Below are 24,802 nucleotides of genomic sequence, written 5' to 3'. Positions count from 1 at the left end.
GAGGTCAAGAAGGTGACATCCTTCATTAAAGATCTCATCACCCAGGACATACTCTCTTTGCGTTACTATCATCAAGAGGAGATTCAGGAGCCCGAAGACCAACACTCAGCATTTTAAGAACAGTTTTTCCCCTCCGCAGTCAGATTGCCGAACGGTCCACGAACACACAAGCAGTACGTCGTTACTTGTCTTTTGCATTACTTTTCTTTTGTATCTCAGTAATTTTTCTGATTTACACAGAACTGCTGCCGCAAAACAACACATTTCACGATGTTTGTCGGTGAAAACAGACGTGATTCTGATTCAGTAGTCCCAGCACTGCACAGTACGATCCAATCCTGATTGTTGAAGCTCGGGGCAGGGGGAAGGGAGGGAAGGCAGATAGAAATTTCTGACCCCACCCAGCAGAAAGTGCCCACAGCCCTCAGTATCCGACATATCGATCCTGCCGATCTACCAAATGCTTAAATATATGTACAATATGAACTGATCATTATCCATGTGCTCATAATATGGAGAGGAAACGCATTATCCTTAAAAAGAATTCCATCTCTGCTTTTACAAAATCCTTTGCTTCAACCAAGCAGTTGCTGCACGACATAGCCTTTTGTCTTTTTTAACTCCCGCTAAGCACCAGCTGCCAAGCATCACACTGTAGGTTGGGATGTCCTTCATTACAAACTGCGGCTGCCTGAAATGTGTTTTTCAAAGAAATGAAATTCGAGAACCTGAAAGGCATCACGAGCATTTGAAAAGGGAAAGGTCACACTGCTGTTGAAAGCTAGTCATTTGATTATTTAGCCGAATCAGTTAAATTTAGGGAGTCTGCTAGAGAGATTTTATTCTCAGTGGGCACTTTATTAGTTACACCTAATGCAAATATCTAATCATGTGGCAGCAACTCAATGCATAAAGCATGCAGACATGTTCAAGAGGTACAGTTGCTCAGATCAAACATCAGAATGGGGAAGAAGTGTGATCTAAGTGACTGACCATGGAACGAATGCTGCTGTAAATGTGGTGGTTTGAGTATCTCAGATGCTGCTGATTTGGGATTTTCATGCACAAGTTTCTAGAGTTTACAGAGAATGATATGAAAAACAAAAATAAAATCCAGTGATTGGCAGTTCCGTGGGCAAAGACACCTTGTCAATGAGAAAGGTCAGAGAAGAAAGGCCAGACTGGTTCAAGATGACAGATTGACTGTTACTCAAATAACCACAGGTTACAACAGTGCTATGCAGAAAAACATCTCTGAACACACAACAAAACTTGAAGTGGATGGGCTACAGTAGCAGGAGACCACGAACGTACACTCTGCGGCCACTTTAATATGTACAGGACTTTCTTAATAAAGTGGCAACTGAGTGTATAAAATAGTTCAGTGCCAGCTCAGGGCTAGTGACAGTGTGACTCAGCGGTTAGTTCTCTCACCTCTGTTTCTAGCAGGTTTCCAGCTTACGCTGCAAATATGAGCAAAAGAGAAAACAATCAAGTTGATTCTCTGGTTTTCTTTTTCATTTAGAAACAGCTAAGTTTTCATTTGACTTACGGCAAGACACCAAACAATCTAAATTTGCAAAGCTAGCATTATTCCTGATAACACTGAAGATGTTCAATTACCACACATTTAATGACATGGTATTTATACCCCACAATTCCAAGGGATTGAAAATTTCTGTTCTCTATGGCAACTATGCAACGTAACATACTGCAGACCATCCCTGAAACATGCATTCATTATCAACATTCAACAATAAAGAACATAATCTACACCTTTGGCAATACCTCCATCAAAAAACAGTGACTGGTGAGGCCACATCTAGAGTACTATGTGCAGATCTGCTCTCCTTACTTGGAGGCAATGCAGAGGAAGTTCACCAGGTTGATTCCAGAGATGAGGGGGTTAACCTAGGACGGGGGTCGGCAACCCGCGGCTCCGGAGCCACATGTGGCTCTTTTAGGTCTGTTGCTTTGGGAAATAATTGGTTGTGGCGACCCTTTTCCTGGCACATCCGAACCGACTCACAATAAGATAGCCTACGGGGGTTTGCGAGCACAGAGCTTTGGAGCCTCTGCGCCATGGGGGGGGGGGGGGGCAGGTTGAGGGAGGCTTAAAAGTGAGGCTGAAGATTTCGAATAAAGTTTTTTTCCTTCGACTGCAGTTACCGACTCCGTGTCGTAATTTTAGCGCTGCGTGTAGCACACCGCTACATGGTCAGTATTTAATTAATATGTTTTTTATGTTAGTTTGTTAGTTTTTGAAATGTAAATCTAAATTTGAAGATTATGGTGATCTTGTACAATCTAAATAAGACGTTGTGGCGGGCGACCCATTTCCTGACACATCCGAACCGGCTCACAATTAGCCAGCGTTCAGGCTAAGGGAGATAGCCTACGGGGGTTTGTGAGTACGTGTCTTTTGCAGCATCCGCGCCCATGGGGGGCGGGTTGAGGGAGGCTTAAAAGCAAGGCTGTTTAGTTCGAATAAAGCTATCTTTGACTGCAGTTTACTGACTGCGTGTAGCAACCGCTACAACGTGTTTTTATCGCTGGCTGTCCAGAGGGGAGGTGCTGAAACGCTTTGTCGCGCGTCTGGAAGAAGTGAAAACTTTCCTGGGCAGCAAAGGGCTCAACTTTCCTGAGCTGGAACAGCCAGAGTGGCTGGAAAAGCTACACTTCATGGTAGACATGACAGCGCACCTGAACACGCTGAACACAGCTCTTCAACGGGGTAAGGACGTACAGCCCTGCACATGTTGGGGGATGTTTTGCATTCGAGCGCAAGTTGACGTTGCTTGCCAGAGATTTACAGAAAGGCACATTGTCTCACTTCCCCAATTTGAGAGAGTTCAAACAATGTCACGACATGATAAATTCGGAGTATTTACATTCTGCAATCATCGCAATGCAAACATCGTTTGGGAAACGCTTCTGTGAGTTCAGAGAGGAAAAAAACATATTATCCTTCCCGGTCACTCCCCTAAGCATCGATCCATCCCTACTGAATACGACTGCATTGTCAGGTGTGAGTCAACCTGAAGAAGTATGATAAATATTTTAATTGCGTATTATTTTACGTATATTCATATGTTTTCATTGTTCAGTGAAATAGTCCTTTTATTTTTCAGGTTGACAGCTGGCTGACGTTATTTTTGGTTTGCTGCTGGCGGCAAATTTAAGTTTGGCGTTTTTCATAAATACAAGAAGGACTCAAATAGACGTTGAGTATTTTACTTAAAAGTAACCTTCAACCCAACGTCTTTTTTTCGGAGTTCAAAATGTTTTTGTTGCATGCAGAAATGTAATTTCGTTTTCTCTGCAGGAGTTCATCAATTTCATAAATGCAACACATTATAGTTTATTTATACATAGCATAAAGGCAAAACAAAACGTTGTATGCAGTGTTATTTCATTTTAAATGTCAAACGGGTTTTGCGGCTCCCAGTGTTTTCTTTTCTGTGGGAAACGGGTCCAAGTGGCTCTTTCAGTGGTAAAGGTTGCTGACCCCTGACCTAGGAGGAGAAATTTAGTCGCCAGGAACGAGGCTCACTTGATTTCAAAAGAATGATTGGAGATCTTATAGAAACATTATGAAAGGTATAGATGAGATTGAGGCAAGAAAGTTGTTTCCACTGGTAATTTTTTTTGCATTTGCACAGTTTGTCTTCTTTTGCACATTGGTTGTTTGTCAGTCTTTCTGTGTAGTTTTTGTTAAATTGATAATATTGTGAATTTTTTATTCTACTTTGAATGTCTGCAAGAAAAGGAATCTCAGGGTAGTATATGGTGACATATATGTACTTTGATAATCAATTTACTTTGAACTTTGGCAGTTGAAACCAGAACTAGGAGACATAGCTTCAGGAATCAGAGGAGTAGATTTAGGATGCTGGTGAGGAGGAACTACTTTTCCCAGAAAATGTCAAATTCTCTTCCCAGGGAGGCAGTAGAGGCAAGGTTATTAAATATATTTAAGACACAGTTAGATAAATTTTCATACAGTAGGGGAATTAAGGATTACGGGAAGAAAAGCAGATAGGTGAAGCTGAGTCCACAGCCTGATCAGCCAGGATCTTATTGAATGGCAGAGCAGATTTGATGGGCTGTATAGCCTACTCCTGCTTCTGCTTTTTTTTATATTCTAGGTAATCAGCATTTGGCTTTCCCCACCGATTGCTAAAGCACTAACAACCCAGTTTTTCAAAGATCAAGGGAAATTTTTAATCAAAATATGTATATGTCACCGTATACTGTACTACCCTGAGATTTAGTTTCTTGCAGGCATTCAGAGTAGAACAAAGAAATACAATGAAACCAATGAAAAACTACACCCAGAGACAGACAACCATTGTGCAAAAGACTGCAAACAGTGCAAACATAAAAACAAATAATAATAAATCGATACTGTAGATATAGACAGATAAATAGATAATTCTGACAACATCAGTTGTAGAGTCCTTGAGAGTGAGTCGCTAGGTTGTGGGAATGGTTCAGTGTTGAGCTGAGTGAAATTGTGCATGCAATCGTTTCAGGTGCCTGGATCTATTATCCCTCCAGAATAGAAGAACAAGACAACTGGAATTTCAGATAACATATCTAATGCACTTTTTGCAGCGTTGAAATTAAATTAATCTCTGTTCAATTTCATTTTTAAAGTGCAGTATACAAAAGGTTCTAAAGAATAGAAGTTTGGTGTCAACGTGATCCCAGAGATGAATTATCCTGTGGTGTTTAATGAAAGCAATGTTAACCAGCAGGCTGCTGCTCTGAGCTTTTGAGAGCCGCATGGTGCAGTCGTCACACTGAATGCAGCACCTGAGAAGCAAGCAGGCTTTTGAACACTGAAACACAAGAGATTCTATACTTGCTGAATATCTTGAGCAAAACACACAAAATGCTGGAGGAACACAGAGAGTCAGACAGCATTTCAGATCAAGACCTTTCTTCAGCCCTTTACTTCTATCTATCCCCTCCGAGCTTCTTACTTCACCCCCTCTTTACCCCACCCACCCACCTTCCCCCTCACCTGGTCTCATGTATCTCTTGCAAGCGTGCACGCCTACCCTCCCTCCTCCTTCATATTCTGCCTTCTTCTCCCCTTCTTTCCAGTCTTGATGCAGGATCTCACCCCAAAACATCGACTGTTTATTCCCCACCATAGATGCTGCCTGACTTGCTGAGCTCCTGCAGCCTCTTGTGTGTGTTGCTCTGGATTTCCAGCATCAGCAGAATCTCTTAAGCCATGAAATTTCCAGTCTGTAGAGCAAAGGTGCACAGTCATTGCAAACTAATCTGTTTGTAAAAGCTGCCAAACTCCCTTAGTGGGTTTTATTTGTATTTGAACATAATGCAGTCAATCACTATGTCATCCAAGAGGCACTATAAATGCTTCTGTTACAGACTAATGATTAGGGAAAAACATTGGAAATGTATTAAAAGCTTCACAAAAATCCAGTGAGCTGTTTTCAAGGGGGAGGGGCAACAGGGCAAACTATTCTGAATTCAATGTTTATTCCACCTCTGTAGATGCTGCCTGACCTGCTGAGTTCCTCCAGCATTTTGTATGTGCAGCTGGTGAACGCTTATACGGATCAGTGCGATAATTGAGGGAATGATGGACAATTGACAATTGGTGGTGCCACCTTTTGGATGTTATACTGAGGCTCCATTTGCTTTCGCATGGCGATGTAAAATATTCCTTAGCATCATTTTAAAGAACAGGAAATTCTTCAACAACATGCACAAAATGTTGAAGGAACTCAGCAGATCAGGCAGCATCTATGGAAATGAAGAAATGGTCATTGTTTTGGGCCGAAACCCTTCTTCGGGATAGGAAAGGAAGGGGGATGATGCCAGAATAACAGGTGGGGGTGGGGAGGAGAAGGAGGATAGCCAGAGAGTGATGGGGGAAGCTAGGTAGGTGGGGAAGGTAAAGTACTGGAGAAGAAGGAATCTGATAGGAGAGCAGAGTGGACCATAGGAGAAAGAGAAGAAGGAGGGACACCGGGGGAGGTGGTAGGCAGGTAAGAAATGGAAAGAGGCCATAGTGAGGAAAAGAAGAAGAGGGAAGGAGCAGGGAAAAAAATTACTGGCGGGAGAAATCAATGCTCATGCCATCAGGTTGGAGGCTACCAGATGGAATATGGGATGTTGCTCCTCCACCCTGAGAATGACCTGGTTGTGGTGAAAGAGGAAGCCATGGATTGAACGGGAATGGGTATAGGAATTAAAATTATTGGCCACCAGGTTTGTTCAGCTTTTGGCAAAGCCGTCCCAGGAAGGAGATTAGTGGGCAGGGACGAATGGACAAGGGAATCGCAGTGGCAGCAATCCATGGGGGCAAGGTAAAGATGTGTTTGATGGTAAAATCTCATTGAAGATGGTGGAAGTTGCACAGGAACGCTTATGTGTTGAACCTGTTGAATGCTCATTGGATGGTAGGTGAGGACAAGAAGAACATTATCTCTGTTAAGGTGGTGGGGTGGGATGTCCTGGAAATGGAGGAGATGTGAGTGAGGACAGCATCAATGGTGAAAGAAGGGAAACACCTTTATCTGAAGAAAGAAGCTATCCCTGATGTACTGGAAAGGAAAGCATCCTGGGAACAGATGCGGCACAGACAAAGGGACTGAGAAAAGGGAATAGCATTTTTACATAAGAGGGTGGAAAAGGGTATAGCCACGGGAATCGGTGGGTTTAAGAAAGATGTCAGTAAGCAGTTTGTCTCCAGAGATGGTGACCAAGAGATCGAGGTAGGAGAGGGAGGTAAGAAACATAGACCAAGTGAATTTAAGGGCAGGATGGAAGTTGGAAATTCTTCCTGGTATTCTAACTAGTTATTCCTCTTTGTCATTGATTATGAACTTTCTTTTATTGTAACTTAAAGCGATTTTATTTCATGCCTTGAACTGTACTGCTGCCGAAAACCAATTTCACGACATATTCCAGTGATAATAAATCTAATTCTGATCACTAACGCTCATTTTCTGGCGATTATAGTTGCTGGAACCTGACTTTATTAGTTGGTGTATCTTCTATATTACACTCATGTCTATATTTCCACAGTAAAGCGTGTTAGGACATCGTGAAAACAGCTAGAAAAATCTTCTATGAATTTGATGCATTAAGCGGTTAAATTGACCAGCACTAGGACCTCGCAAGACTCCTTTTCTTGACACGGTACACTCGGGTTTGCTTGCTACGTGACCTGTACGTCCTGCGCCGAGTCGGCAGAAAACCTGCCCCCAGGCACTGTTTATCTTTTAGATGGGGAAGGGAGAATATCACCTTTGAATTTATGCAATGCTGCCGGTCAGGGACAAAGGGAGCAATTCAAATATTGCCAGGCTCATAAATAATCCAGTGCCTTTCAGAAACAATAGTGAATGAGTGGTGGGTGTGGAGGGTGTCGAAACCGTCGACTTGGAACGGGGAGAAACGGAGAGTGCTGCTTTACCACCATTCTACTGAGCACCGATCTCAGCCATGTGTCTTGTTATATAAAAACTCGGAATGCAGATTTAATTCCTCTTAAAAGTTCAGCTGCTCAGGCCGCAATGCAAGAAATCGCAGCCCCCTCCATGGCAGGCGCTTTATGGGCAACGCAGTTCCTCGGCCCCACTGCCCTCCTAAAGTCCAGCCTCTGAGCCTTCCCGTGCCCCAACGACCCATTTGTGTTGATCGAGCCTTCACAGCCTAGCCCTCTCCCCCTCCCCCCACTCCCGAAACCTGGAACGGGCTCTGCTCCCACTTAACCCCGGTATCTCGGCCGTCGAAATGTTTTTTAAACCCCCATTCCTCTATTGACATTTGAATATGTGTGTGTGTGATACAAAAAGAGAGGTAGTGTCCATGGGTACATGAACTGTTCAGAAATCTGATGTTGGATTTATTTATATGTATTTATGTCTATTTATTATAATTTATTTATATTTGCATTTGCTCAGTTTGTTCTCTTCTGCACCCCAGTTGATCTTGCATTGATCAAATCAGATCAGGTTTAATTATCATTCAGACCATACAGTTGAAGAAGACGATGTTCCTCTGGGGTCAAGGTGCATAACATGCATTCAAAATAGCGGGAGAGAGGAAAAAACACACATCTTTATGCAAGAAAACACATGTACATTCCAAGACCCTGAGTAACATGCAAACTGATGGTTCAGCTTCCGGCAATCCAACCTGTGATTCCAGCAATCAGACACTGGGGGCAGCACCAATGGGAGAGGCCTGCCCCAACTGAGCATGTATACCACGCTACACCGCCTCCAGTGTCTCCTCTCCTGGGCTGCAGCAGCACTCAAACTCACAACTTGAGGCCTAGTCCTCACTACAGCTGAGGCCACACTGTTGCCTCGTCACCTATCTCTCCACCAAACCAGGAAAACAAACCTACAGCATCTTACATTATCAATGTTCAACAGGGTCTTGCGATCTCAAGAGAAACATGCAAGACAATCCCTCATGGTTACACTGCATGCTGTTTTTGCGCACCAACTCCAATGTCTTTGAGTAGCAGGCAGCATTATGGTTTGCACCCATGTCAGCCCCGAACGTTCTCCGGCCTGTCCACCAGCTTCTCCTTCTCCAACCTGACCACTGGCTTCTCTTTCTCCAACCCACCCGCCAGTTCCTTTGACACCCTGGCCAGCTGCTCCAAGCAGATCACTGATGTGGTAGACCTGCTGTACTCCCAGTCTTGGAGTCCAGTATAGTCTTAAAATAATAAAAACACATTTTAAAAAGAAAAAATGCACCTTTGGTTGGCTCCCAAGAGGCCACTGCATTCAAACATGTCGCCATCTTCCCGAGAGTCCTGTCATAGTTAATATTCTATCGACTTGCTGAGTATGCCCACAAAAAATTAATCTCAGTGTTGTATATGGTGACAAATAAGTACTTCGATAATAAAATTTACTTTGAACTTTGAAGCTCTTCTTAAAACACTGAGTGTGGGTCTTCATGTCCCTGTACCTCCTCCCCGATGGTAGTAATGAGCAGAGGACATGTCCTGGGTGGTGGGGATCCTCCAAGTGCTCTGGTTTCCAACATATCATAAAGATCTGGGGGTTCACCACTATTAATTGCCCCTTATGTGTAGATCAGATAGAATGGTGGGAGGTGGGGGCAAGTTGATGTGAATGTTGCAAGAATAAAAAATTGGGATGAATGTAAAATTTGAGTAACTGGATAGCTAAAGGTCTGTAGGTCTTATGCTGAATGTCTGGAAGATAAAGATAGCAACCAGCCTATCCCAATGCACAAGCACAACCAGTAATCAGGATCTACAGCAGAATACTGTGAAGTATCAGTAACTTTGCATATTTCCAGGGACACGATGATGTCAGATATTGACGATGAAGTCCATCACTATCTCCATTGCTCTAGTGCGGTCTGATGAAAAGCGTGCTCAAAGATTAATCCTCAAATTTACTGCCAATCTCATGGTCTACAGCAATCCCTGCTCACCACCTTGCTGGGAGCCATGAACAATCTCCAAAGACATGTCATCTAAAAACCTTGACAAACTTCTGTAGATGCCCAGTGGAGAGTATCCTGACTGGTTGCTTCATGATCTGGTATGGAATCACCAATGCCCAGAAATGGAAAAAAACCTTCAGAAGGGTGTGGATATAACCCAGTCCATCAGAGTCAAAGCACCCTCTCCCCCACCCCAACACACACACACACACACACACCATTGAGCACATCTACAAGGAACACTGCCATAAGAAAGCAGATTCCATCACCAAGGACCCCCCCATCAAAGCTCACTTCTCATAACTACCATTGGCTAGGAGATGCAGGAGCCTTAGAGCCATGGATTCAGAGACATTCATTACCCTTCAACCATCAGGGCCCTAAACTAGTGTGGGTAATTTCACTCACCTTAACTGTGAACTGATTCCACATCCATGCACTCACTTTCAAAGACTCAACTCATGCTCTCAGTATTATTACTTATTTATCATTTTAAAAAATTGTATTTGCACAGGTCTACTTTTGCACATTGGCTGCTTCTCGTGTGTGTGTGTGTGTGTGTGTGTGTGTGTATGTGTGTGTGTGTGTGTGTGTGTGTGTGTGTGTGTGTGTGTGTGTGTGTGTGTGTGGTTCTTCATTAATTCTGTTACATTTCTTTGTTCGGCTGTGAATATCTGCAAGAAAATGAAAGTCATGGTGACATATATGTAGAAACATAGAAAACCTACAGCACAATACAGGCCCTTCAGCCCACAAAGTTGTGCCGAACATGTCCCTACCTTAGAAATTACTAGGCTTACCTATAGCCCTCCATTTTTCTAAGCTCCATGTACCTATACAAAAGTCTCTTAAAAGACCCTATCGTATCCGCCTCCACCACCGTTGCCAGCAGCCCATTCCACACACTCACCACTCTCTGAGTAAAATACTTACCCCTGACATCTCCTCTGTACCTACTCTTCACCTCTGACTCTCCAATGAGGACTGGCTGGGCTCATGTACTTTAATAATAAATTTATTTTGACTTTGACAAAGAACTGGAGAAATATAGCCAACAATATCATTGCAAGGTTATCACTATCCATTGAAAGAGTAGGTGATCAGATACAGTGTCCTCTCTCAGGCCAGCATCCAGCCACTCATCTTATTTAATGAATATGTTTGCTGCCCGCATCAGAGAGGTGTCAATGCACAAAGACGGTGTGCAGTTTAACAGTGAGTGATCATCTTAGTTTCCTTTCTTGTGATTGCAAAGCCCTATTGGACATTGTTAATGTGGTATGCTGCAAATCCAGTTCACTGCTTTATTGGCAAACAGCAGGGGACCTGCATGGCCTCAGTCGTAGCGAGTCCTGGGCCTCAAACCACAGTGTCGCCTGTTTGCAGCTGCCCAGAGGAGAGCATCAGAGTCAGTATGTTCCACTGGAGTGCTGGAGGTGGTGTGGTGCAGCATCCATGTGGAGTCGGTGCTGCTCTCCAGTATTTGCTCAGCAGAAGACAAGATGTGTTGTGTTCAACTGCAGACTGATGCAGCATTCATGGACTCAGGGACTTGGACTATATATATTTTTGTGTGACTGTATTTTAATGCTGTCTTATATGTGCTAAGTCTACCTTGAGTTGTAATTGACAGTTGGCACTGTGTTTTACACCTCGGCCCCAGAGTAATGCAGTTTTCACTGGCTGTATTCATGGGTATTCTTGTATGGCTGAATGACAATTAAACTTGAACTTACTTGTCTCCAGTGGCAGGCCACACCAGAACACCAGAAGTTGGCACTCTACACCAAGATCATGCACAGTAAGAGATTATCAGGAATTATAAGAAAAGGTTTGAGAATATCAGAATTTCAAAAGAAATTAATCTCAGAATAGCATATGGTGGCATATATATACTTTGAAGATTCAAAGTTTCGAGCGAGACACACAAAGACAGCAGATGCTTGGATCTGGAGCAACGGTCAACCTGCTGGAGGAACATTCAAGACAACACTGAGAACCTTCAGTTCCTTTATTAGGAGATCACAGAAGACCAGCCCAAGTGGTAGAAGGAGTACGCTACATCCCACACCACCTGTTAATTGAGGTTGAGCTTATTGTCATGTGCACACACATGGTGAGGTACAGGTACAATGAAAAACTTGTTTACACAGTATCGCAGGCACGTAGGCACAGACACCACACAGAGCGTATGTTATACTAGCTCCCGTCCAATTGTAGCAGAGTCTGCAGGTTTCTCAATGGTCTAATCAGGCAGTGCAGAACCCAAGAACTGTAGTGACGTTGAAGGACTGCCTGTAAAGGAGAGATAGGAAGATGTACCTGACCTGATGATGCAACTATCTGCGAGATAATGAAGTCTCACTCCACTTCTCTCAGTAAGTGGCTTCAGACAGACTTGTAAATTGAATATACTATAATCAGGTAAATCTTGACACAGTACATTTGGAATCAACCACTTCCCTTCTGGTTCAGGTTTCACAATCCATTCCAAAGAAATGAATGAGTAAACTGGACTGGAATATTGATTGAGTATTGTAACGTCAGAGATGCCAATCAAGAAGGTGCTAAAACAATTCCACAGAAGAACAGAAGAGTGAGGAATTCACCCACTGAAATCTCCACACTTAGGGTGTCCTTCATACCCTATGGCCTTGATCAACACAATTACTTGGGAATGCTGAAGATTAAAATACTGCAGAGTATTTTATATTATGAAGTGACTACACTTAGAAAAATATTCAAGATTCAGGTTTATTTATCATGTATTTATTTGTCAGTTATTAACCTTCAACCATTAGGCTCTTGAACCAACTTTACCCAACTTCACTTGCCCCATCACTGACCCGTTCCCACAACCTATGAACTAACCTCCATGAATACCTCATCTCATATTCTTGATATTTATTGATTATTCATTTATTTATTATTTCTTTTTTTCTTTTGTATTTGCACAGTTTGTTGTCTTTTGCACACTGGTTGTCCAACCTTTTGGATGTGGTGTCCCATTGATTCTATTATAATTATTGGATTTACAGATTATGCCTGCATGAAAATGAATCTAAGGTTTGTGTATGGTGACATGTATGTACTTTGATAATAAATTTACTTTGAGACTTTGGCTGTACATCAAAACATACAGTGAAATGTGTCTTTTGCATTGACAACTAGCACACCCGAGGGTGTGCTGGGGGCAGCCCGCAAGAGTTGCCACACATTCCAGCGCCAGCATAGCATGTCCACGACGCTTGGCAAAACAACACAAAATGCAACAGCAGAAAAACATGGTGGGCCAAAGAGCAATTGCATTCTCCAAATATGTGATATTCCCTATAACCTACCCTCTCAATATTCCCATCTACCTACTTACAGAATTAACTACCAACCGTAACTCCTCCAAGATGTGAAAGGGAAGTGAAGCACCTGGAGAACATGCCTACTCAATGCAGGCAGCACTGGAGTTTGCGACTGAGCCTGAGTTCTGGAGATAAGAGGCAGCAGATTTATTACCACAGCCCCAGTTTCTTCATATAGAAGAAACTATTTTTAGCTGATCTGTGTCGGCATGCAGAGGAGCTCCATTCCCCACAAATTTTTCCATCGCAGGTGCAGCCCTCCCCACCACTGAGGACATCTTCAAAAAGTGACATCCAACCCCATCCAGGACATACATTGTTCCCTTTACTGTCATTAGGGAGGAGGTACAGGAACCTGAAGTTCCACACTCAACAATGCAGAAACAGCTTCCACCCCTTTCACCATCAGATTTCTGAATAGTCTATGAACACTACCGGTGTCTCAATAAGTCTCTTCACTGAGGATTGCAGAGCAAAAAGCAGAAGCCACTTAGCACTTACCACACCCACCGGCTCTATCATGATCTCCTGCCTACTTTGGTCTTAATACGACACCTCAGAGCCACCAGAACTGGGGTGGGAGCAAGTCACCCTCATCCTTGGAAGAATAGAATAATTTGTTAAAATTGACATAGTCCAAAAATTATAAAATATTTTAGAATTATGATCTACTCTCAATGCTTAATAATAATTAAAGAACCTCACACAAAAAAATGAAGTCATATCAAAGTTTTTGCTATTTGCTTTAAAAGCACTTTCTGAAAATGTTTCAAACCAAGGCCTTTTTGCTTTCTTGGCTGAAATTGTTTATCTTATGTGATAGTGAACTGCAGATATTGCATTTGTAAGTACCCAGATATCTTCTAATTATAATGTGAACAATAAAATCTCTTTGCTGGTGTTAAGAAATCCAGCCTTCGGCCCACCATCACCGTCATCATCCTAGAGACACCATCAGCATATAGGAGGGAGATTGAAAATCTGGTTGAATGGTGCCACAACAACAACCTCTCGCTCAACATTGGCAAAACGAAAGAGCTGATTAATGACTACAGGAGGAAGGAACCAGAGGCCTATGGGCAGGTCCACTTTAGGCGATTGGAGGTGAAGAGGGTCAGTAACTTTAAATCCCTCGGCGTTATTGTATCAGAAGATCCACCCTGGAACCGGAGGGTAAGTATCATTACAAAGAAGGCATGGCAGCACCTCTACTTAGAAGTTTGCTCAGATTCGGCATGTCATCTAAAACTTTGACAGACTTCTATAGAAGCACAAAAGATGTCTGTACTTTGGTAATAAATTTCCTTTGAATTTTGATGTCCATGCCAACACACTTCCCATCTGCACTAAATCCATTTGTCTGCATTAGGTCTATATCCTTCCATGCCTTGCCTATTTAAGTGTCTGTCTAAATGTCTCTAAAAACATAGTGGTTATATCTGACTCCAGTACCCCCTCTGGCAGCGAGATATCCAGATATCAACCACTCCCTGTGTCAAAGCATTCCCCTTAAATCTCCTTTAAAACAATTTCCTCTCTCTTTAAACTTTGACCTTTTTGCTTTTGATATCCTGCCACAGGAAAATGAATAAACTCAAGAATCAGCCGGGTGGCCAGGCATCTTAATTCCACTTTCCAGTCCCAAAACAAGATGTTTGTCTACGGCTTCGTCTACCGCCAAGTTGACGCTAGGTGCAGATTAGAGGAACAGCAGCTCATATTCCGCCTTAGTAGTCTCCAGTCCAGTGGCACGAGCATCAATATCTCCAACTTCAGATAACCACTCCCCTTTATTCTCCTTTTTATCCCTTATTCCATGAGTCTAGACACACCTTCTTTCCCCTACTCCCCACCCTTTCAATCTACCCCACCCACTCATTCCCTCTCCTTACCTCCTCCCCTTTACTCCATAGCCCACTGTCCTCTCCTATCAGAATCCATCATCTTCAGCCGTTTGACACTTCCACCTTCCAACTTCTTATATCATTCCCACTCTCCCCTTTCCTCACCTGGATTCATCTATTACCTGTCAGCTCTTGCTCACCCCCCCCCCAACCTTTTTATACTGGTTATCTCCACTTTTTATGGTGCCAATGAAGGGTCATAACCCCAAAAGTCAACTCTCCATTTCTTTCCCTAGATGCTGCCTGACCTGCTGAGTTCCTTCAGAACTTAGTATGTTTAGAAAGAGCTTATCTGTTTAGTTTTTTTTTCATTTGACAGACTGTGAATGTGTTTCAGTTGGTATCAATCTGGCCAATGAATTAGAAGGTGGTTGGTTCATTCCACTCAAAGATTGTATGCACAAAGAGCTAGGCTGACCCTTGGGTGCAACAGTGAGGGAGTGCTTCCTTCATTTAATAACAAGGCACTGTGTGTGCTCCTAGTACAGAGCTGTAAAAGGTCTAGATGTTATTCTGAACAAGCAGTGCGCTAGTGCTCTCATTTTCAATCTTCATCACAAAAAAAGCACTATCTTGTAAACACAAGACACGGTTATGAGCTATTATCTGGTCATTGATGCCAGTCTGACCATCTGCAACAGCTTCCTTTGCGTAAGCAAAACATTGGGCTGATTAACCAAGATTAGTCCTGTAGCCATATTTCCTTTATTAAAACAGTATTTCATAAGCACTTCTTTGACTGTGACACACATGAAACGCTGGAGAACCTCAACATATCAGACGGCCTCTATGGAGGGAAATAAACAGTCGATATTTTGGGCCAAGACCCTTCATCAGGATTCAGCCCAAAACATCAACTATATCATTGTTATGTAGAGGGAGCATTGAATTATCTTTGATCATTTCTCTAGTAATTCAATAGGAGGTCAATAATCTGCATTGTTAATTCTTTCTATTTTTCTACTGAAGCTGCCTGACCTGCTGAGAATTTCCAGCACCATAAGTGCTTTATTTCAGGTTTCCTGTGTCTATTACTTTGCTTTTTGTTGCATTTTATCTTCATTGCAGGCTTCTCTGCCAAATCCTCGCTAAACAAGTTTGCAAATTAATTTTCAAATCTCTCTAATCAGATTTCAGTCCCTCGCACAGCACCAGATCACCTCTAACCAACATCACCACTTCCTTTGAGGATACGATCGCTCTTCAAAACCTCTGCAGCTCTCAACCACACTTACCTCCTCCGCTGCCTGTCTCCTAACAGCAGGAGCGACCTAGATAACGACAATAGAAAATCTGCAGATGCTGAAAATCCAAGGCAACACACACAAAATGCTGGAGGAACTCAGCAGGCCAGGCAGCATCCATGGACAAAAGTAAGCAGTCGATGTTTCAGGCTAAGACCCTTCGTCAGGACTGTTGACATTTCGACAAGTAGGGTGAAGGATTTCAGGGTTTACACCAGCTTACTGTGAAAGACCAGTGATAATTTCCAAATCAAGATAGTGTGTGACTTGGAAGAGAAACCATATGTTGTGATGTCCCCTTCACCTGCTGCCCTTGTCTTTCTAGACTAGGAGTTTGTGTGGTGGTGCTGGACAAATAACAGCAGCAATTTTGTGTGCTCAGCAGTCTCTGTGAACCAGTAATCTGTATTGTTACTGGGACGTGTTTATTATTGCCACAAGTGTGTTGATACAGTGAATAAAACTTGTCCTGTGATGCTGCTGCAAGTAATTCTTTTATTGTACTCATGCATACATCGAAACATAAAAAACCGACAGCACAATACAGGCCCTTCAGCCCACAATGCTGTGTCAGACATGTACTTATTTTAGAAATTACCTAGGGTTACTCATAGCCTGTTTTTCTAAGCTCCATGTATCGATCCAGGAGTCTCTTAAAAGACCCTATTGTATCTACCTCCACCACCATCGTCAGCAGCCCATTCCACGCACCCACCACTCTCTGCATAAAGATCTTACCCCTGACATCTCCTCTGTACCTACTTCCAAGCACCTTAAAACTGTGCATATGACAATAAACACAACTTTGACATTAAAGATGAGCATAAGGTCCTGCTTCTCCATCACTTTCCTTGTTGCCTGTTTCCACAGCCTGCTTGACTGTCATCTATTGCTAGAAAAGCTCCGATTTACTGCATTTAGACAATGGGGAGACTGAAAACACTACTATAGGTCCTTTAGTGAACATAACCCCTTACCTTAGCTATTGTATTGGGCTTAACCAGACCAAGTTAAAGCTGGTATCCTTTCTGAACTTCTAATTCTATATCATTGTCTTCAGAAGAGCTGCCACCACTTGGATGGCATTGCCTTGACCTCAGCGTTCAGAGAAGGATGAGGTGTATAAAATATGGGGCCTAGACAGAGTAAATAGCAAGGATCTAGTGTTTCTGATCTGAGTGGTGGTAAGAATAAGGACGATATTCTGAAGGGGATTTATAAGGAGTTGGGGTTGGGGAAAGATGTGTTATTAGCATGAGTTCACTGCCTTCCAAATAGTCGGATTTGTCTATGCATTTGAATAACATGTCTGCATGTTTTTGGAAAGCTGGGTTGGTCTTTCTCAACTGGGACAGATATTGCAGGCTAAACATCCCCCTGTGGTGTCCCCTGCACTGAGAAATCTCCAATTACCTTTGGCCTCTGCTGCCGGGCCTCGAATAACATTCACTCTCTGTAACCTCTGCCAGGATAAACCATCTCTTTACAAATCATTCAGCTTGGCACCGCCGCTGTGCGTCAATCCTCGTTTTATTTCACAATTGGCAGACTGATCCCTGAATGCACTCCCTCAGACTCCCCGCTTAAACGCTCCACCTCCTGCTCCTCTCTGAGGGGAGAAGTTTGTACATGTACGGCAACTGCTTGCACCTATGGGATCTCTCAATGTGCTGTTGCGAGATAGGAACTACCCTGGCAAATTAGTAAACAACAGGCTTCTAAAACAAACAATGCAATGATAACCAGATAAGACAGAAAATTCTGGAACTATCCCCCAGCCCAGGCTGCATGTGTGGAAAGAGAGCCAATGTTTTCTGTTCTTATTTTAGATTTCCAGCACTGGCAGTTTAAAAAAAATCTTTTATATCTGGCTGGTGGGATTTTAGTTACTTTGATTGTAGAATGATTTTAATATATTTCTATTTTTTTATCATTGCGTTCTTTATCTTATTGTGCTTTTTGCGCTGCATTGGATCCGGAGTAACAATTATTTTATTTTCCTTTCCACTTGTGTACTGGAAATGGCATTACATAATCTTGAATCTTGAAACTACTACTGGGAATGTCAGGGATAATCCCCTTTCTCTTCTTCAAAGCCTCCAGGAGGCTACCAACCTTGACGTGGTTTGGAGGCTCCTGACCTCAATGACCGGGAGAACTTCGTTGGCTGGAGTCCGCGCTTAATACCTAGTCCTGGTAGGGTCACCCATGTCGAACAGTTCAACGGGTAGAGGACAGACTAAGAGTGGTCCATGGGTCCTCAAGGTTTGGGAGTTCAGCTCGAAGTTAACCACCTTGACCGGTAAAACAAAACTGTTACGGAAACAGCACTGAAGAATCCTTTTACATCTGAGAGTGACGGTATTCCTGAGTCTCCACCGGGGACTTGCATGACCGACAGTGGTGAAAACCGAGAAGAAGCTACTGACACAATGAAGGAAGCCCTGAACACAGCCAGAGATGAGGACCCAAATGCCAGCGGTGTAATGGGCAGCCGTAAGTCTTCCTCAAAGGGACTGTTTCTGAAAGCGTTGTCAGAGCCTCAGATTGAACAGCGCATCCAAAGCACAGTGCCTCCAATTTCCAAAAAAAAGCGTAAGAAATATATAGAGAAATAAAAACACTGCACAAGATTTCAGTGTTTGACATGTTAGCTCTTTCATGTCCAGTAGCAGAAGAACCCTGCAGATTGTGGCTTTTCCCCACGCACTGAGCTGCAGTGTGTCCCTCCACACCCTACCGCGCTATCTGGAATGTGCCAGCCCATCAGACCAGGGGACATAGGAGCAGAATTAGGCAACTCAGCCCAGCGAGTCTGCTCCGCCATTCCATCACGGATCCCGCTCAACCTGCCTTCTCGTCATATCCTTTGATGCCCTAACAGATCAGCATCCCCTTGCGTACATCTCTCTGTTCTGGAAGACCAAAGTGCTTTGGCTAACCAAGTGGCATTTTCACTGAGTGGATCTTGATGCCTGCGGTGGCGTGTGACCCTGGGAACAGCCTCTGTTACGCAGCTGCTTGGGATGAACAGAGACAAACTAGCATTCCCCTTCACAGCTTCTTAGCAAACCCACCGTCTGCAAAACGGTTGAGTAACTGTCCTTTCCCCCTTCCCCAACCCACCGCAGCTTACTCTGGGGATGGTATTCCATCGGCAGTGTAGTTTGGTCTGTATGGATTTTTAGTCCTCAAGCCAACGGAGAGGGATTTCAACCCACTCTTGGCTCAGTGGGGTTGGTGCCAAGGAGTGAACCACAGCTGACATTTAAAAATTGATGCAATCACTTTACTGTATTTTTGACTTTCCGAAACACTACATTAATGTTTGAATGTAATTACGTGTTGTTGGTGATAATCCAAAGTACCAGCAAAATACGACGACTAAATGAATCAAGAGCCCATCCTTTATGTAGGGGAGTCTCGGACTGGAGGACTTCGGTATAGAGGGGCGTCCCCTTTACAAGAGAGACGAGCGGAGATTTCTTTAGTCAGAGAGTGAAGAATCTATGTAGTATTTAAAGCAGAGATTAATAGTAAGGGCGTTACAGGTTACTGGGAGAAACCAGGAGAATGGGGTTGCGAGGGATAATAAATCAGCCATGATGGAATAGCGGAGCAGACTCGATGGGCCGAATGGCCGACTTCTGCTCCTATGCCTTTTGGTCTTTATTTCCTCACCAACTTGCGAGATCTTGCAATGCTGCTCATTAACAATCAGCGCATTTTAAGTGCTTTAATATCTTTCTAAACGATTCGATCATGGTCTATGTAAATGTTCATGCTTCATTGGAAAAGCGATGCTAATTTAGTTTGGAATACAACTGAGTTAAAAATGCTGTCAGCTCCTTCCATCAAAGCTGGCTGTCCTTTCGCCTCTCCGCGGTGTGAACTTTAAATATCTCAAGACTCTCCCTTGTCAACTCTACATCTGTTTTGCATTAGTTTGACATTGCTGTGCGGTTAATGCTTTTAAGGTCTCTGCAGGTCCCCAAGGGAAGTATATTGTACTAAACTGGGCTGATTAACGACGTGCCAAACACAGTCTTTCGCTGGCGAGCAGCCAAGGACTTGATGTCCCAACTCTCGCTTTTTCTCGCACTTTCTCCTGTGCACAAACCGATGCTGGCTCGCAGCCCAGAAAAAGCTACAAAAAAAAACACAAAAATCACGCACTGCAGATCGGCAAATTTGAAACAGCAGATGTACAACCTGCACAACCAAAAAAAAGGCAGCAGATACTGAGGTAGCACCTGTAAAGAATGCAAGGTTTAAAACCTTAACAAATCTTCACCGCTGTCACCTACCAAGGACGTCCCGTACTGAGTTTTGTTCTGGTACAAGTTGTCTCAGGCGCTTGTGCTCAGCCTGTTCTCACAAGGGCTGGGCGGGACTTGGCCGGAACGTGGTGAACGTGCTCGGCGCATTCATTGGCTGGGTTGAACTGGCAACAGTCAGATATGGAACATTGCTCCTTGTGTGGAGTGGTGGGCGGGGTCTACGGGGGGGGGGCGGCTACCAGCGTATTAATATAATGAATTTGCCCCCGTTGACTGTGTTCCACTCTGGTTTGGGGACCAGTGTTGGTTGGGCTTTGTTTCGTCTGTCATTCATTGGTGACTCGGCCCTCTACTTTGTATGAAAGATGTGTCACGGACGCGCTGCGGTTCCCACTCCGTCGCCTTTGCCCCCTTCCTCCTGGGGTAAACTGCTGCAGAGGATCGCCGATCTGACCGGCAGCTCCCCGGCTCAGTTTCCGCCGGACCGGCTGGAACACAAAGCAGAGCCCAGTGTGGACACTGACAGCGGTAAGTGTCATTATCCGGTCTCGTCCTGTGTCGGTGGTGGATCAGCCAGCTCTTAATGTAAAATTGCCTCTCCTTGATGTATGAAGCGTTAAATGCTTCAGCTCGTTGAAGTAAAGGGAAACTGGAGACTGATGCAACTTCAAGATCTAGTTGCGCCGAACGGCCTGTGTTGGCCGTTCGTCCTAAGTACTTAAATTATGTTTATATCTTGATTTGAAGCACTGGTACAAATTCATAAAAGCCGGTATTTTTGCCGCGGCACAATATATCACAGACCTGATCCTTAAATCTACTGTTGCGTGTGCTGATGTTATTTGTTAGACCAGTTCCAATAAGAATCTGATTTATCGTTGACGTATGATGTGAAATTCTACTGCGGTAGTATTTGGTTTTAATAATTTCGTGTTCCCTTTCTAAATTGGCAGATTACTGGAGTTTGGAATCGGACCGTGACTCCGTCACCGACGACCCGTTTGAGGAGTTTCTCTGCGCCGATGTGATGCAGCTGGTTGAGCAGAGCCTGAGCGAGGCCAAGCGCGGTGCCCTTCGCTGCTTCAAGCTCCTCATCCCGGAGGAGCTGAGCGGCCAGGTGGCGGAGGAGCTGCTCCGGCTGGCAGCCAGCGAGCCCTGTGGCCTGCGGGGCGCCGTGCTGCACCTCAGCGTGGAGGATGGCAACGTTTGCAAAGATGTGGACCGGATAGTGGTGGACGGCAGTCTGTCTCCCACCTTCGAGCTCGCCCTGGTGCTGAGATTGGAAGCTGGTATCTGGTCCAAGATACAGGACCTCTTGACTTCGGGACCCTCCTTCACTCCCGGCTTTAGCCAAACACTCAGACTGAGCCCCAGGTTCCGGATCATTAAGAGAAAACTGTACAGTTCCAACGAGGTCTTGGTGGAAGAATGCTGAGCTGGTGGTCACTGAGTGACTAGAACAACTGTTGGGGCAGAAAGTCTCCTCTTGGGGGGGATCTGATCTGGCCCCGGAACGATCACAGGCTGAGCAAGTTTAAAGCGACACGTCGGCGCTCTGGGTGGGAACCTGCACTTGGATGCCCTCCGCAATCCGGAGTGTGCAGTGGCCAGTGTGGAGCCAGTTCTGCATGGAGGGGACCTGTTTAGCAGTTTAAAATGACATGGTGCTAACTTGTGTAAAAATGTAAATACTACTTTGTGGGGACAGTGGGTCTGCCGGGCAGCCTACTTTTTTCACTGGCATTGGATATGCATACAATACAGAATTTTGATACTTCGGTGCTATTTTTATTGTTTGTACTAAGTGAATAAAAGAACAAACTTGGAATCTTTCTCTGTATGACCATTTATTCTCTGTATTTACACCGAACTAATGAACCAATTGAATTTTGAAAGGCCTAGATAGAGTGCATGTGGAGGGGATGTTTCCTATAATGGGCGAGTCTAGGACCAGAGGGCACAGCCTCGGACTAGAGGGACGTCCCTTTAGAACAGAGATGAGGAGGAATTTCTTTAGCCAAAGGGTGGTGAATCTGTGGAACTCTGCCACAGGTACCTGTGGAGGACAAGTCATTGGGTTTATTTGAAGCAAAGGTTGATACGTTCTTGATTACTAAGGATATCAAAGGTTACGGGAAGAAGGGAGAAAAATGGTGTTGAGAGAGATAATAATTTAGCAATGATGGAATGGTTTAGCAGATTCAATGGGCTGAATGGCCTAATTCTGTTCCTCTGTCTTAGGGAATTTTTAGGAATGAACTTGCTGCTTCTGATGGCAGCTTCAGTGTGCTGTACAAGCTAGCTGAGTATTTGGTTCATATTGACAATTGCAACAAATTGGACCCTGTCCCAGATCCCACCACAAGCTGCTACATGGTCCTAGTGCTCATAGTGAATTCTAGAGTTGCCAATGCCTTTTTTCTTTAAATGCTTATTATCAAGCCACTTCCCTTGTAATTTGAGTGTAACTAATATCTTAAAACCAGTCTGGTTTATTGGCAAAATCGGTTTTCTTACTTACCAGACCACTTGATGCCACACAATCCAGAAATCAGCATGTTTTTCCCTTGTCCTGGCTTACGAATCTGGGAAGTAAAGGAGAATGAGGGTCAGTAAATGTATGATTGAAGTATTCTAAACTTGGGGGGGAAACCATAATCGATAACAGATATAAAAGACAGCTGCTGATGTAATTTGGAGAGCAAGGCAAACACGCAAACCAGAAACACTGGCTATCAAAATCAGAATCAGGTTTAATATCACTGGCATATGTCGTGAAATTTGTTGGATTTGTGGCAGCGGTACATTGCAATATATACATAATAGAAAACAACAATCACAGGAAGTATACATGTATATAGAATAGTTAAGTACAATAGAAACTTAAAAAAAATAGTGAGGTAGTGTTCATGGATGCAATGCCCATTCGGAAATCAGATGGAAGAGGGGAAGAAGCTGTTCCTGAATCACTGAGTATGTGTCTTCAGCCTCCTGTACCTCCTCCCTGATGGTAGCAATGAGAAGAGGGCGTGTCCTGGGTGATGGGGGTTCTTAATAAAGGGTGTCACCATCACTCATTTCTCTCTACAGATGCTGCCCAACCTGCTGAGTTCCTACAGCAATTTTTGTTTTGTATCAATTGATAAACAGTCCTGATTCAATTAGGAGGATGTTGTTCATTACTTCAGACGCTGTGGTTAAATCATCATAATTCCATCTGGAACATTAAATGGAGTTGGCCCTTGGGATATAAAATACCATCTGTTATTTCAAAGCAATGGGGAGAACTCTTTGTTGCCCTGACATTTGAGGCAACAATATAACTAGCATTTTAAAAACAGTCTGGTGTATGATCCCTGGAGGCTAAACTGGCAAAACCAGTTTTCTCACTTACCGGACCACTTGTTGCAAAAAAAAAAATCACCTAGTCAGCATATCTTCACCCTGTCCTGGGTTTTTGCACATGAAGAAATTGAGGAATTAGGATCATTCAGGATAGGAGAAAAATGAGTGGCATAATCCCAAACAGAAGAGATTTGCAGATGCTGGAAATCCAGGGCAACACACTCAAAATGCTGAAGGAACTCAGCCGGTCAGGCAAACTCTATGGAGAAGAATAAATAGTTCCCCTCCATAGAGAGGAACTTCCTGCCAGAAACAAGCTGTTTTTCTAGTCAAGACCCTTATATCAGAATTGGGGAGGAAGACAATACAAAGGTTGGGGGGGGGGGGGAGGAGGGTGAGAGTACAAATGATAGGTGAGACCTAGGTGAGGGGGGGAGATGATAAGGGGTCCCAAACTGCTAACAACACTCTGAGTGCAGTCTGACCAATGCCTTATAAAGCCTCAGCACTCCAACCTTGATTTTATGTTCTAGTCATCTCAAAATGAATGCCAACATTGCATTTGTCTTCCTTACAGTGTAAATGGGTGCTCAACATTTCTATCTATAGTTATCTTTCACTAGTCTATATTTAGACCTTGCTGCAAAATAATCTTGGAATTGTACTTAAACTATTGTGCAGACCACAACTGAGCCTGTCCCTAGGGCTTATTGGCCACTTAATCAAAAGACTTGCTGATTGTAATGGAGACTCTATTCACAACAATTTGACCTTTTAACTTTTTAAAATGAGAATTTAAAAATGATGCTTAGCGGGTTAGGTTTCTGCTGAGAGGGCGACATTTCAAGCAGATCAGTTGTTATTAAGTGTCCTTTTGTGGGGCTTAGTTGTCCTGGGAAGGCTGGTGTTCTGAGATGCCGTTATACAGAGTCCTGTGTTTCCAGCTTTTGGTCAATATTGTCCTGAATGTATCACTCCAAAATAAACTGAGCAGAATGACCATTATGAAGTCAAGAACCAGTACTTGAATTAGATCTAGTACATGGCCTTCACTCATCATTTTGAGACAAACTGTGTGAGGAACAGCTGTAATATTGCTCCTCTTTGTGCCCCATTTCCTTCCATGGGAATCCTTCTGGCTTACGTTTCGAATTAAGGTCCCCTTTCTAAAGAACTCCAACAGAATGCAG

The 24,802-nt window shown here is 43.7% G+C and overlaps 1 protein-coding gene and 1 long non-coding RNA gene across 3 annotated transcripts in view; one reads left to right on the top strand and one right to left on the bottom strand.

The window, feature by feature from the left end:
* LOC132379025 (uncharacterized) overlaps nucleotides 1-20,440 on the bottom strand; it is a 70,995-nt gene extending 50,555 nt beyond the window's left edge. For both annotated transcript variants that reach the window (XR_009507268.1, XR_009507267.1), the window contains exons 1-2: nucleotides 20,295-20,440; nucleotides 13,341-13,437 (exon numbers count right to left, since the gene is read on the bottom strand). This is a non-coding gene — a long non-coding RNA (uncharacterized LOC132379025). The remainder of the gene's footprint in view (nucleotides 1-13,340; nucleotides 13,438-20,294) is intronic.
* A 97-nt stretch (nucleotides 20,441-20,537) lies between these two features.
* On the top strand, nucleotides 20,538-22,099 carry ddit4 (DNA-damage-inducible transcript 4). The gene is made up of 2 exons (XM_059946475.1): nucleotides 20,538-20,795; nucleotides 21,221-22,099. The coding sequence occupies exons 1-2, from the start codon at nucleotides 20,633-20,635 to the stop codon at nucleotides 21,700-21,702; spliced, it is 645 nt and encodes a 214-aa protein (XP_059802458.1). The 5' UTR covers nucleotides 20,538-20,632; the 3' UTR covers nucleotides 21,703-22,099.
* The last annotated feature ends 2,703 nt before the right edge of the window (nucleotides 22,100-24,802 follow it).

The sequence above is a fragment of the Hypanus sabinus genome, chromosome 21 (assembly GCF_030144855.1).
Source record: "Hypanus sabinus isolate sHypSab1 chromosome 21, sHypSab1.hap1, whole genome shotgun sequence".
In the NCBI taxonomy this organism is placed as follows: Eukaryota; Metazoa; Chordata; class Chondrichthyes; order Myliobatiformes; family Dasyatidae; genus Hypanus; species Hypanus sabinus.
Note: the sequence above shows the minus strand (reverse complement) of the source record. Positions and strands in the feature narration are given on the sequence as shown.